Source organism: Centruroides sculpturatus, unplaced genomic scaffold, assembly GCF_000671375.1.
Source record: "Centruroides sculpturatus isolate CEXI.00-Female unplaced genomic scaffold, Cexi_2.0 scaffold701, whole genome shotgun sequence".
NCBI lineage: Eukaryota > Metazoa > Arthropoda > Arachnida > Scorpiones > Buthidae > Centruroides > Centruroides sculpturatus.
Window position 1 is genome coordinate 327187 of NW_019385058.1, and position 12842 is coordinate 340028.

At 31.1% G+C, this 12842-nt stretch overlaps 2 protein-coding genes across 2 annotated transcripts; both read right to left on the minus strand.

Moving 5' to 3' along the window:
- Positions 1–1408: 1408 nt before the first annotated feature.
- LOC111634067 (venom metalloproteinase antarease TserMP_A-like) lies at positions 1409–2342 on the minus strand. Its single transcript, XM_023378748.1, has 3 exons — positions 2193–2342; positions 2016–2084; positions 1409–1567 (listed from the first exon to the last, which is right to left on the minus strand). The coding sequence occupies exons 1-3, from the start codon at positions 2340–2342 to the stop codon at positions 1409–1411; spliced, it is 378 nt and encodes a 125-aa protein (XP_023234516.1).
- A 1203-nt stretch (positions 2343–3545) lies between these two features.
- On the minus strand, positions 3546–6083 carry LOC111634049 (venom metalloproteinase antarease-like TtrivMP_A). Its single transcript, XM_023378731.1, has 11 exons — positions 6029–6083; positions 5747–5904; positions 5521–5610; positions 5301–5445; positions 5052–5215; positions 4875–4943; positions 4272–4426; positions 4153–4205; positions 3960–4071; positions 3714–3884; positions 3546–3638 (listed from the first exon to the last, which is right to left on the minus strand). Exons 1-11 carry the CDS (start codon positions 6081–6083, stop codon positions 3593–3595), a joined length of 1218 nt encoding a protein of 405 aa, XP_023234499.1. The 3' UTR covers positions 3546–3592.
- Positions 6084–12842: the final 6759 nt, after the last annotated feature.

Genomic DNA, 12842 nt, shown 5'->3' on the forward strand with positions numbered 1-12842 from the left:
TCTATATCAAGACTGAGAGCAATTGTCCAGTTGTTATTTTTCCTCCCTTCTTCGATATCTTTAATTACTTTTGATATAGATAGCATCCTCCGCTGAACGTCCTTCTTGAAACCCGTATTGATTTTCGTAAAACCATTTGTTTGAATTTAGCCAAGTTGTAAGACGATATACTATTAATTTATCCAAAACTTTTCCCAGAACAGGAAGGAGAGAGATTGGTCTATAACTTCTTACTTCTTTTCGATCTTTGTTTTTACCCTTATAGATTGGTAAGATTTTCGCAATTTTCCATTCAGCTGGGAAAACCGCAAATTTTAAACAAGTGTTATATAATTCGTATAGAAAATCTGGCTCTCTGTTATTTATTTGTTTTACAATTTCTATTGTAATTAGATCATGTCCTGGGGCTTTCCCTTGTTTAAAGTTCGATATTATCCAAGATATCTCTTCCTTTGAGAATAACGGAACATTTTCACCACTTGTTTTGTATTGTAATCTTTCTCTTAACTTTTTTTGCTCTCTGTTGTCTTTATTTTTGTCATCTATTTTAACGAATTCCGTAAGTAATAATTTTAAGCTCTCTTCTGCTGTAGCGGAGGAGAGTTTAAACAATAATATATTTAAACAATAATAGGTTATTAAATTACACTTCTAGACCACAACATAAGTTAATTTATTTATTTAGCGTATGGCTACACATCTAATTGTTAACAAGAACAGAAAGCAGAAAAAGTAAGAACACAAATCATAAATGTAAATATAAGTTAGAAATATAGTTTAAAGCACTTTCAGTCATAATCAGGAAGTCACTCAGTTGTCCCGGANGTTATTAAATTACACTTCTAGACCACAACATAAGTTAAGATTAAACTAATTAGCCTAATAAACCTCCAATTTATTATAGCCACATTTATCAAATCAGGGACTGATTAGAGCAAAATAGACAAAACTTTTACAAAAAAAATAGCCTTTAATTAACCACAATCAAATTTTTAGTAGAATGCATTTCAAGCATCTCTGTATGGATGTATTAGGCTGATTTCTTCTCAAATTCATATTATTTCAGCATTTGATGTAATGTTTTAAATTACTTACAGATGAGCTATTTCATGAGCTACCGTTTCAACTCCTTCCATGTACAGTTAATCGTCTATAGAGACGCCAACGTTTTAACATTGCTTACAAACAATGCCTACGTATGCAATGCCTGCGAAAGAAATGTATTTCAACGTATACTGTAATGTACAGTACATATCAATAGAAAGAATAAGAAGTAAATGGGAATTGGTTTACCTTCAACATAAAGTACAACTGTACCATCATCTTGTAACTCGCCCATTTTTCGACTAAATAATATATATTAAAATTAGTCCACTTCAAATCTGTACATACCGATATAATAGAATACTTATGTAACAAGGAGTATGATTATATCAGCATCTTTAGCTAAACCAGTAGCATGATTACAGTAATATTTTTCCATACTTTTAATTAAATCAACAGGATTAAGATTTTGTGCGTGGCCCGGAATTGCACTCTCTTCTATATAAGGTGGTTCTGTTTCTTTCTATAGATGAAAATGAAGGTAAACGAGCGATTATTTATTATGACATTGTCAAAATGCCGGGCTGCAATTTTTATTCACATTTTTTGATTTATTTAATTTAATATAAGCGCTTCCTGTCTCCAATTATCAGTGTCTTGCCTCTGTACATCATACTTTTCCTGGAAACAACAGGTGTCATGCCGGTCATCTTTGTAACTCCAAATAAATGTTTCAATTAAAATCACGTGTCTTCCGGCCTTCACATGACGTTCGTATACTAAATCGGGCCTCGTACCCCCTAGACTTTTTGAATCCAGTATTGCTTTTCGTTTATCTAACACAATTCTCGAGATTAATGAAGCAGAGACAGACAGCCAACAGACAGACAGCGAAACGGTAAGCAGTGAAAATTTATAGCTCAACAGTTTTTAAATTGCAGCCCAGTAAATAAATATAATTAGTGAATTACCGTAAATGGATCAATTCCAAGCAAGCGAATTTTTATTCCCATTTCTAACGTGTCAATTAGGTTTTGAACCTAAATTAAAAAAAGAAAAATCGTAAAAAGTTATAAATTTTAATTCAAAATTAAGCTTCTATGAACTATTTTATTCAATTTAAAAACATTTAGGAATTTATATTTTACCCCAGTGTACATGACAGTTACGTATTCCGTTAGAGCTTTTGTAGTTTCGAATCGTTTGGAATATATTGCTGATATTTTTACGAAAGCTTTGAGAAAAGAAAAGTTCGTCGAATTCAAAAGTTCGATGTTATGTGACTGACTGCAATACATGTAGGCTATAGTAATTTCTTATATATTAAGTACTAGTAATGTCTGAAACATAGGACTACATTTCGACATCTCCAGAGACATCGAAATAAACGGGTGTGTCAAGGAATGTGAATTTCATCCTGTGCTCACCTCAACTTTCAGGGGACGTTAAATCTTCCCGCACTCTGTTTTCCGCGTTCCGCCACGTTCTATAGCACAGAAAGCTTGGTTTGTTTTGCTGTTCTTTCTTAATTTGTTCGTTTATTGAACACAGTTTTTATTTAAAGTAATGTAAAATAAAATACGGTAGTCATCAATCATAAAAACTGATATTGCTGCAGCCAAACTTTATAATATTTAAGCAAGTTAATATGCTATAGGCCAATTTATATGTAATAGATAGTAATTAGATTAGAATGCCTATGTTCATTTCCTTTCTCTTAAATGCTGGTCTAATGACTGAAATATCATATGGCGATGAAACGCCATTTTCGTACCAATATTGCGTGAGTTTTCACGATTTCTATTTCAAAAGTTATTCTTAATATTAGTAATTTGTGTTTTTTAATGTAATTCTGAGAATTGAAACAAAATAAAGGAAAACAACCTGATGATGATCTCATGAAAAGTTGATAGTCTATATATCAACATTCCGATTTAGATTATCAGCTTACGCTTTCTCATCGCTGATAGTGACGCATTTAAACATCTTTCTCTTGGCTTGAATTATTTCTGTGAATTTGCGTTTTTGAATAAAACGAAGAACGGCACATTTTAGTCAGTCGTAGCTCGTTTTTGTAGTCGTTGAGAATTGTTTGTTCCTTTCTTTCCGGTCATTGGAATTTGTGTTATATGCTTCATTTTCATTTCTGATTGAATGTTTCCAACGTGAAAAATATTTGTGATGATTCGTAAAGTGTCGTCCTCAAACCCATCAGAATCTTTAGTAGCAGGCGTAACCCACTTTTTCAGATATTTTCCGACTGTAATCATATTCGGCGTTAAGAAGGCTTTAAAAACATACAAACCGCACAACTGTTGACCAAAAAGGCCAAATAGTGCATTCTCTTCACTAGAAGAAGCCAGTTAACTATTTTACAATTTTATTGAAAAAAAGCCAGACGACAAATATGACTGCATTTGAATAACTTTATTTGTTTTAAATTATTTTTGAATTAAAAAGTAATTTAATGTAATATTTGAAATACACTATTTTCTTTGTCGTTTAAAGCAATAGTTCGTTGAATGTCGATCATATCATTAAATACCAATTACTGAAATCCACAGCTTTCGTATACACACTTAGCTTCTGCTAACCTTTAAGAAGAAATTATGTTATTAAAGTATTTATTTCTAAACTATTCAAATTTAAATAATTAAAATTATTCTTACGATAATGCATATTTAACACAATTCTTCGAGCATTCGGAAAATTTATATCTGTTAAAAAGATTACTTCGATCTCCCATCATATAACCGTCAGTTACTGGGCAATCTAATGCTCCTGGAGTTCCAACAGGCAAACCCACATCCGAACTTTCGCCGTCGTGAAGACTCCCAAGTCTGAAATATTTTTCAATAATTTCTTCTCAAATTCATATTATTTCAGCATTTGATGTAATGTTTTAAATTACTTACAGATGAGCTATTTCATGAGCTACCGTTTCAACTCTTTCCTTGTACCGTGAATCGTCTAGAGAAATGCCAACTTTGTAACATTCGTTACAAACAGTGCCTGTGTATGCAACGCCTGCGAAAGAAATGTATTTGAACGTATACTGTACTGTAAATATAAATAGAAAGAATAAGAAGTAAATGGGAAAAGGTTTACCCTTAGCTACAAATACAACTGTACCATCATCTTGTAACTCGCCCAATTTTCGACTAAATAATATATATTAAAATTAGTTCATTTCAAATCTGTAAATACCGATATAATAGAATACTTACGTAATAAAAAGCATGATTATATCAGCATCTTTAGCTAAACCAGTAGCATGATTACAGTAATATTTTCCCATGCCATCAAGTAAATCATAAGGATTAAAATATTCTGGGTGTCCTGGAATTACACTCTCTTCTATATAAGGTGGTTCTGTATCTTTCTATAGATGAAAATGAAGGTAAACGAGCGATTATTTATTATGACATTGTCAGAATTCTGGGCTGCAATTTTTATTCATATTTTTTATTTATTTAATTTTATATATGCGCTTTCTGTCGCAAATTATCAGTGTCTTGCCTCTGTACATCATACTTTTCCTGGAAACAACAGGTGTCATGCCGGTCATCTTTGTAACTCCAAATAAATGTTTCAATTAAAATCACGTGACTTCCGGAATTCACCGGACGTTCGTATACTTAATCGGGTCTCCTAACCCTAAACTTTTCGAATCCAGTCTCGCTTTTCGTTTATCTAACGCCAGTCTCGAGATTAACGAAGGAGAGACAGACAACCAACAGACAGACAGCGAAACGGTCAGCAGTGAAAATTTATAGCTCTACAGTTTTTTTAAATTGCAGCCCAGTAAATAAATATAATTAGTAGATTACCTTAAATGGATCAATCCCAAGCAAACGAACTTTTATTCCCAATTGTAATGTATCAATTAGGTTTTGAACCTAAATTAATAAAGGAAAAATCGTAAAAAGGTATAAATTTTAATTCAAAATTAAGCTTTTATGAACTATTTTATTTACTTTAAAAACTTTTAGGAATTTATATCTTACCCCAGTATACATGACAGTTACGTATTCCGTTAGAGCTTTTGTAGTTTCGAATCGTTTCGTAAAAGCACTTTCTGTAACAACCAGACATTCCACAACTATGCACTGATCGTCTCTGGCCATTGTTGCAACCTTTTCCATTTCTTCGTTAACATCCATATGCATGACTGAAAACAAGTTCAAAACATTATCGAATTTCAAAAATATTAGCTGCCAACAATTAATAATGTTAAAAGTGTTAAATATATTCACCTGCATCATTCAGAAAGGACTTTTCGTCATTTATAACTTCTACAATCTTATGTGGTATTTGAACATCTTTAACGGTTCTCCCGTTAAAGATGGACGGTCCCAACTCATACGGTTCGATTCTAAATTTTGAATTTACAATTCCTTGCTAAAAGTATAGAAAGAAGTTTAAGAATATATGTAATATTATAGGATATAAAATATCGATTATTATACTAATTACAATCGTGACAGGCCCGTCTTCGTCGATCAAAAGAGCGGCTCCATTAGTGCTGTCTCTGTAAATTCTTCTTTTCAAGTCTTCTACGTCGATCTTAAAGCATTTAAATATTTGATATATAGTTACTATTTTTATCCGAAATATATAATTTTAATTCTAATACTTTGTACAGAATATAATCTTAGAGTAAATGTGATTAACGCATTTCATAAGTGTTTTAAATGGTTACTGGGTTTGGTTGTTGATCAACAATTGCGAAGTTTTTGGCCAATATGTCACCAGCAGGTTCTAATTTCAGTTCTATATCTTCGTTTAGAGCTCGGAATTTGACCGTCTTCACTCCAGATCTGGACGTTTCCACGGATGGAAACACCACGTCTTCTCGACCTGCATTTGCGAATATGAAAGAAAGTTTATCAAAATTTTATTCAACTGTAATTTATTTTCGATTTTCATACTATAAAAACTGACTACAAGCTTACTGTTAAATTATTAATAATAATAGTCTTACCACTTGGAATGGCCGAAGCGATTGCAAAGAGGAAAATAACTGCAAGATAGATCATGGTTGTTTATAGCCGTAGCAATGTTCTCGTACTATTTATAGTGATGGAAATCGACTGAAAAATGCTAATTAGTGTAATTATTTGATTACTCATCCGACGCCTATTGATAGCTGGCACCTGTGTCAAATTTTAACATACTTAATTATTATCTTAGTCATTAAACTGTTATATTTCTTTAAATTTATTTTCTTTATTTATGAAACTAATTCGAAACGTCATAAAATGCATTTCCATTCGCGCCTTATATGCCTTATATAAAGAAATTGTACAAGATGTAATGTGTTGTGCTCAAAGTGACGGATTTACTTTACATCAAGCCTGAAGAAGTCTCCAAGTGTACAGTACAGTACCAATCGTATTAAAGACAATCAAAATCTTTCACAATAAAATTTTAAATAATGTTGAAATTTTTATTCATATTGCTATTTAAAAGAAGAAATTTTAAGTTTAGTTTTTGAATTAATTAAAGCTTAATATAGTAAAATAAAACTTTATTTATATCAATAATAATAGTTACAATCTCTATTATTATAATTTATGATATATAATTTATAATTTATTTAATAATTTTCATTGCAATAAATGCTTTAAATATCAATTTATTTAAAATATTTTCGTCTTTGTTTTCACTTTTTCGGGTAATAAAAATTAAAACTGAAAACGATAAAATTCTAAATTATTCATTTCTTGATTATTTATTACGAAAAGTGGACGCAATAAATTTTATAAAATGTTTTATAGTTTTAATTAACTTAATTTTTTTTTTATTAATAAAGTCGTTTATTATTTTACAAATTCAAAGCTTTAAAATATAATAAAATTGAGAAAATAAAACTCGAAATTCTGTAATTAAATTGTCATAAAAGATTTTAACGTCTTTCAAATTTCGAATCTATAAAATAATTTTATTACTTATGAAAATAATAATATATTTGTTAGAAAAATATTTATATAACGATAAAATTGAGTGAGATTTTAATAAATATTTATATTGTATTATTTTATAAATAATATACTAAAGATAAACTTTAGTTATCAGTTATCGAAAGCACGTTTGTACTGAAAGTTCGTATACAGTTAATCGGGGCCTCCTGCCTCTATGTTTTCCATATCTGTTCTTGACGTTTATCTATTTAGCCCCGTTCTGGAGATTAGGGAAGAACAGACAGACAGCTCGACGAAAGTGGGAATTTATAAATTTACATTTTTTTTTAATTACAGCCGAACGATTAAATAATTTAGTGAATTATAAATATGTGCATATTTAGGTATCTACATACATACGTATATGTAAAGTAGTTGGACCTAATTTGATGTGTTTTTAAGAATAAAGTAATATACGAAATGTAGAAATTGTATAGAATTTTCATAACGTTAACCCAGTTAATCACTGCTTATGTCACATTTTCAACAAAATAATAATCGAAAATTATCATTTATACGTTGTTTATAAAGAAAATAAAATATAAATATTTATTAAAATTTCGTACAGTTTTATCGTTATATAATTATTTTTGTAATAAATATATTATTATTTTTATAAGTAATAAAATTATAGATTCGAAATTTCAAACACGTTAAAACCTTTTCTTTTAATTAATTACAGCATTTTGACTTTTTAATTTTTCAACTTTATTATCTTTGAGTGTTTCGAATTTATGAAATAATAAACGGCTTTAGTAATAAACAGGGAAGTGCGTTAATTAACTGCTATAGAAATTAGTTTATCAGGATTTTATGGGACCGAATACAATTCAGATAAATTATAATAATAAAGATTATAACTATTATTATTGATATAAATAAAGTTTTATTTTACTATATTAAATTTTAATTAATTCAAAAACCAAACTTAAAATTTTTTCTTTTAAATCTCAATATGAATATAAATTTAGACATTATTTAGAATTTTATTGTGAAAGATTTTTGTTTTCTTCAATACGATTGGTACTGAACTGTACTTGGAGGCTTCTTCAGGCTTTGTGTAAAGTTTTTCCGTCACGTTGAGCACAATACATTACATTTACATCTTGCACAATTTCGTTATAAAAGGTATATAAGGCGCGAATGAAAACGCATTTTATGACGTTCTGAATTAGTTTCAGAAATAAAGAAAATAAATTTAAATAAATAAGCAGTTTAATGACTAAGATAATAATTAAGTATGTTAAAATTTGACACAGGGGCAAGCTATCTATAGGCGTCGGATGAGAAATCGCGTAATTACACTAATCAGCATTTTATACTTGATTTCCATCACTATAAATAGTAGGAGACCATTGCCATGGCTATAAACAACCATGATCCATCTTGCAGGTATTTTCCTCTTTGCAATCGCTTCGGCCATTCCAAGTGGTAAGACTATTATTATTAAAAATTTAACAGTAAGCTTATTGTCAATTTTTATAGTATGAAAATTAAAAATTAACCACAGTTTGGATAAACCTTTCAAGACGTTTTCTTAAATTTCTGGTATACAGGTCGAGTAGACGTGGTGTTTCCATCCGTGGAAACGTCCAGGTCTGGAGTGAAGACGGTCAAATTCCGAGCTTCAGATCAAGATATAGAACTGAAACTGCAACCTGCAGGCGAAATATTGGCGAAAAACTTCGTACTCCTGAATGAGAAAAACCAAATAATTCAGTCGGTGAGATATTTGTTACTTTATGGATTAAACACGCTTTAATTATAAGTCTGAATTAATCGGATTAGAACTGAATTCAATACGAAATATACTGAAATTTTATTCGAAATATTTTAAGATTGACGTAGAAGATCTGAAAAGAAAAATTTTCAGAGACAGCGCAACAGGAGCAGCTCTTTTGTTCGACGAAGACGGGCCTGTCACAATTGTAAATATTAAAATTATTAATATTTATATATAAAACATAGATTCTTAAAGTTTTCTGTGCGCTTCTAGCAAGGAATTGTAAATTCAAAGTTGAGAATTGCACCGTATGAATCTGCAAGGACGGTTAAAGACGAAAGAATAGCACACAAAATCGTGGAAGTTACAAGTGACGAAAAATCTTTTTTCAATGACGCAGGTATATAATCAAAACTCTCCATTGTTTGTAGTTCGTAGTCTATTTTATAAATTGAATAACGTTTTAACTATGTTATTAGTTATATCTGTGGATGGTAATAGAATAATGAAAAATGTCACGAGAATGGACAGGAAAGGCAAATGTATAATTGTGGACAATCTCGTTTTAACAGAAAATGCTTTTACGAAACGATTTAAAACTTTAAAAGCTCTAACGGAATACGTAATCGTTATGTATATGGGGGTAGGGTAAATTTCTTTCATTTATTTAAATATGATAATTAAAATGTATGTCATTATTGCCATGAAAATTTAAGTCTGAATTAAAATTTATAATTTGTTTACGAATTATGTACTTTGAATTTAGGTACAAAATCTAATGGATACTTTGGGATTAGGAATAAAAGTTCGTTTGCTGGGAATTACTGCATTTACGGTAAGATTTCGCGCATTATATCCAATAATTAGATATATTTATCGAATTTCATTTCCTATTATAGAAAGAATCGGAACCGTCTTATATCGTACAGAGCGCAATTCCGGGTCACGAACGATATCTACATACCGATAATTTAATTGATAATATGACAGCTTATTATTGTAAAAATGCTACTGGTTTGGCTAAAGATGCTGACATAATTATGCTTATTGTTCGGTAAGTACTACATTATATATATGTACAGAGAGAGAAATTAGGCAGAGACTAACTTCAATAGTTATAATTCAGTCGTAAATTGGGTATCCTTCGAGAAGATAATACCGTTGAGTTTGATGCTTCCGGTAAACATTTTACTATTTACTTCGATACTATTCCGTATTTTATGTTGTCTGATTTTACTTGAATTTGTTTTTCAGGCATTGCACAAGTAGGAACTGTCTGTAATAATTGTGGTAAGGTAGGCATCTCGTTAGACGATTCAAATTATAACGAAAGAGTTGATACAGTAGCTCATGAATTAGCTCATCTGTAAGTGATTTAAAACGTTTCGTTAAATTATGGAAACATTCTGAATTTGAGAGGAGAAATTCATTTTCAGACTTGGAAGCTTACACGATGGCGTGAAGGGTGACAACCCTAACAATCCAGGAAGATCAACGTGCCCTGCAACTGACGGTTATATTATGGGAGATCGAAGTAATGAAGTTAACAAATTTAAATTTTCTAACTGCTCTTCGACGAAAATTTCTAATACATTAAAGTAAGCATAATTTCATTTAACTGTGTTTCAGCATGTTAGAAACAAAAGTACTTTAATAACAAAATGTTTTCTTAAAGGTCACCCAAGGCTTCTTGTGTATTTAAAGACTGCAAATCTTATTAATACAAAATAATATTGTATTTCACATTTAATGGAATATTATTTAAATGATTAAAAGTTAAATGAAGCATAAATTGGACTATAAGTACAATATTTACTTAATTTATAAAATTTGAACTTAAAACATACAGAATAATTACCGTTTTATAAGGTCTAAGATTATTATTCTTATTTTAGTTTTTTTGTCATACACTTCTTCATAAAATTATTATTTGTTCGTTGTACGAAGCACAGGCGGATTTATGGGTAGACATCTTGATTTGGTTTGGTTTATTGCTTACGGCAACTAGACACGTGGGCGATCTGCCGAGGGAGGATGCCTCCCTGAAGGATTTTCTAAGGGAAATTGATCTTTACTTAAGTGTTACAAATGCTAAGAAAGCTCGCAAAACTCCGCGTGTTGGCGAGGTGCGAATCCGCGATCAATTAATTACCAGTGTTCATTGGATTTATCCACTTGGACAGGTGCTTTTAAATACAGATATGCTTCACATAGCACGATAGCTACGTTCTGAAAATGTGCCGTACTATGCGAATCTGTGCTAAACAAAACTATGAACTATTGCAAAACATCGAGTTATATTCCAAAAGTTACCAAACATATATACAATTATTTTTTGTTACCAAGAGAAATACGTTTATTAAAGCAATCGATCATTTATTTCCAATAAATAATTAACTAACAATCACAATTAAAAGTTTTGTATGACGCGTTAATATTAATTTTAGTTAAACAAGAGAGTTTTTTTTTTACGTAGGATCTTCATCTTATGAGCTTTTATGTCCATTTTGATCAGAAATATCAGCAACGCCTTTATTTGGCATTCCTGGCTGTTATATATAGTCGACCCCCCTATAACACGGTAGATACGTTTCGGTTTTTATGAATCTATTTTCTATGAGTCCAGCCAATCACAGTCCGGCACGTATGCAGTTTACGGACTACGGCTGTTTGATACGTTTCTTCCATAAAATTAATCGATTCTAGACTAATTCGACTCAACATTTCCAAAATATGTAACCTATAATTTTTTGGGAATAATCCCAAAAAATTCTTTTATTTCCTTTATAAACAACGTATAAATGATAATTTTCGGTTATTATTTTACTGAAAATGTGACATAAGCAGTGGTTAACTGGGTTAACGTTATGAAAATGCTATACAATTTCTACTTTTCGTATTGTACTTTATTCTTAAAAACACATCAAATTAGGTCCAACTTTACATATATGTATGTATGTATATACCTAAATATGCACATATTTATAATTCACTAAATTATTTAATCGTTCGGTTGTAATTAGAAAAAATTTTATACAGGTAACCCCGTATAACACGGCACTTCTATAGCAGGGATTCACTCTAACACGGTTCGAGAATTGGTACCACCCCCGTAAAACACGGCACTGTTATAGCACGGTTTCACTCTGACACGGTTCGAGAATTGGGTAAAACCCTCCTACAACATGAAATGTAATAAATTTTTACATACTTAAGTAATAATAGTGTGGAGAGCGAAACACCATCTGCCGGCGAGACGACCAGAGCGGGACGAGACGCGACTTCGCGAGAGGAGACGACGGTTGAAGAACGCGCGAAAAGACGAAGGACGAGAAAGAAGTCTTACATTTGTTTTTTTATAATACTCACAATATATTTTTATGTAATTTGTATTCCTTAAAACGTTCCTGTTATCCAAATCTTTCTTATCTCAATTAAAGTTTTTCAAAAGGCAAAGAAAAGTCTCATAGAAGTGGGGGCTCGCCGGGATTGAAATAGGCTTGGATAGGAATAGGCGCGGATGTGGATTAGTCTTAACTCGAAGAGATTTGACGAACAGCGCTTTGGTTTTGTGAGTACTCTGGACTTACGGACATTTCTGTTTTTGTGAGAATTTCGATGTTGGAGAGACCGAATACATCGACATTCCGGAAGGACTTCGACTTACGTTTCGGCAAACCGTGAGTAGTTTTAAAATTCTACTTTTAAGATGGCGACGCTCGTAAAAATTATCGGCGAAACACTAAAGTCGGCCTCGACAAGTTCAATAAGATTGTTGCATCAACTTGTATTCGAAGAGGTTGGAGATAGGAATAACAGAAAAAGATTGAGAACCTTTGGTGGATTCAATTTTCCATCCAAAGAGGACGAAAACTTAAAAAAGAAAGTGCAATATATTAATGAGAACTTTCGATTAAACGACCTAGTTGTTTTGTGCAACTTATTAAATGTTCAATATGACAGTAATAAAGACGAAATCGTCGAAAGGCTTGTTCTTTCTCTTTCTGATTTAAAATCATTACAATCAAATCTGATCTTGGCAGACGTTGATACCGAAGACGAAGATGTATTAGAAGTTCAAACTGTTGTTGATGATCCACCTAGCAATAATT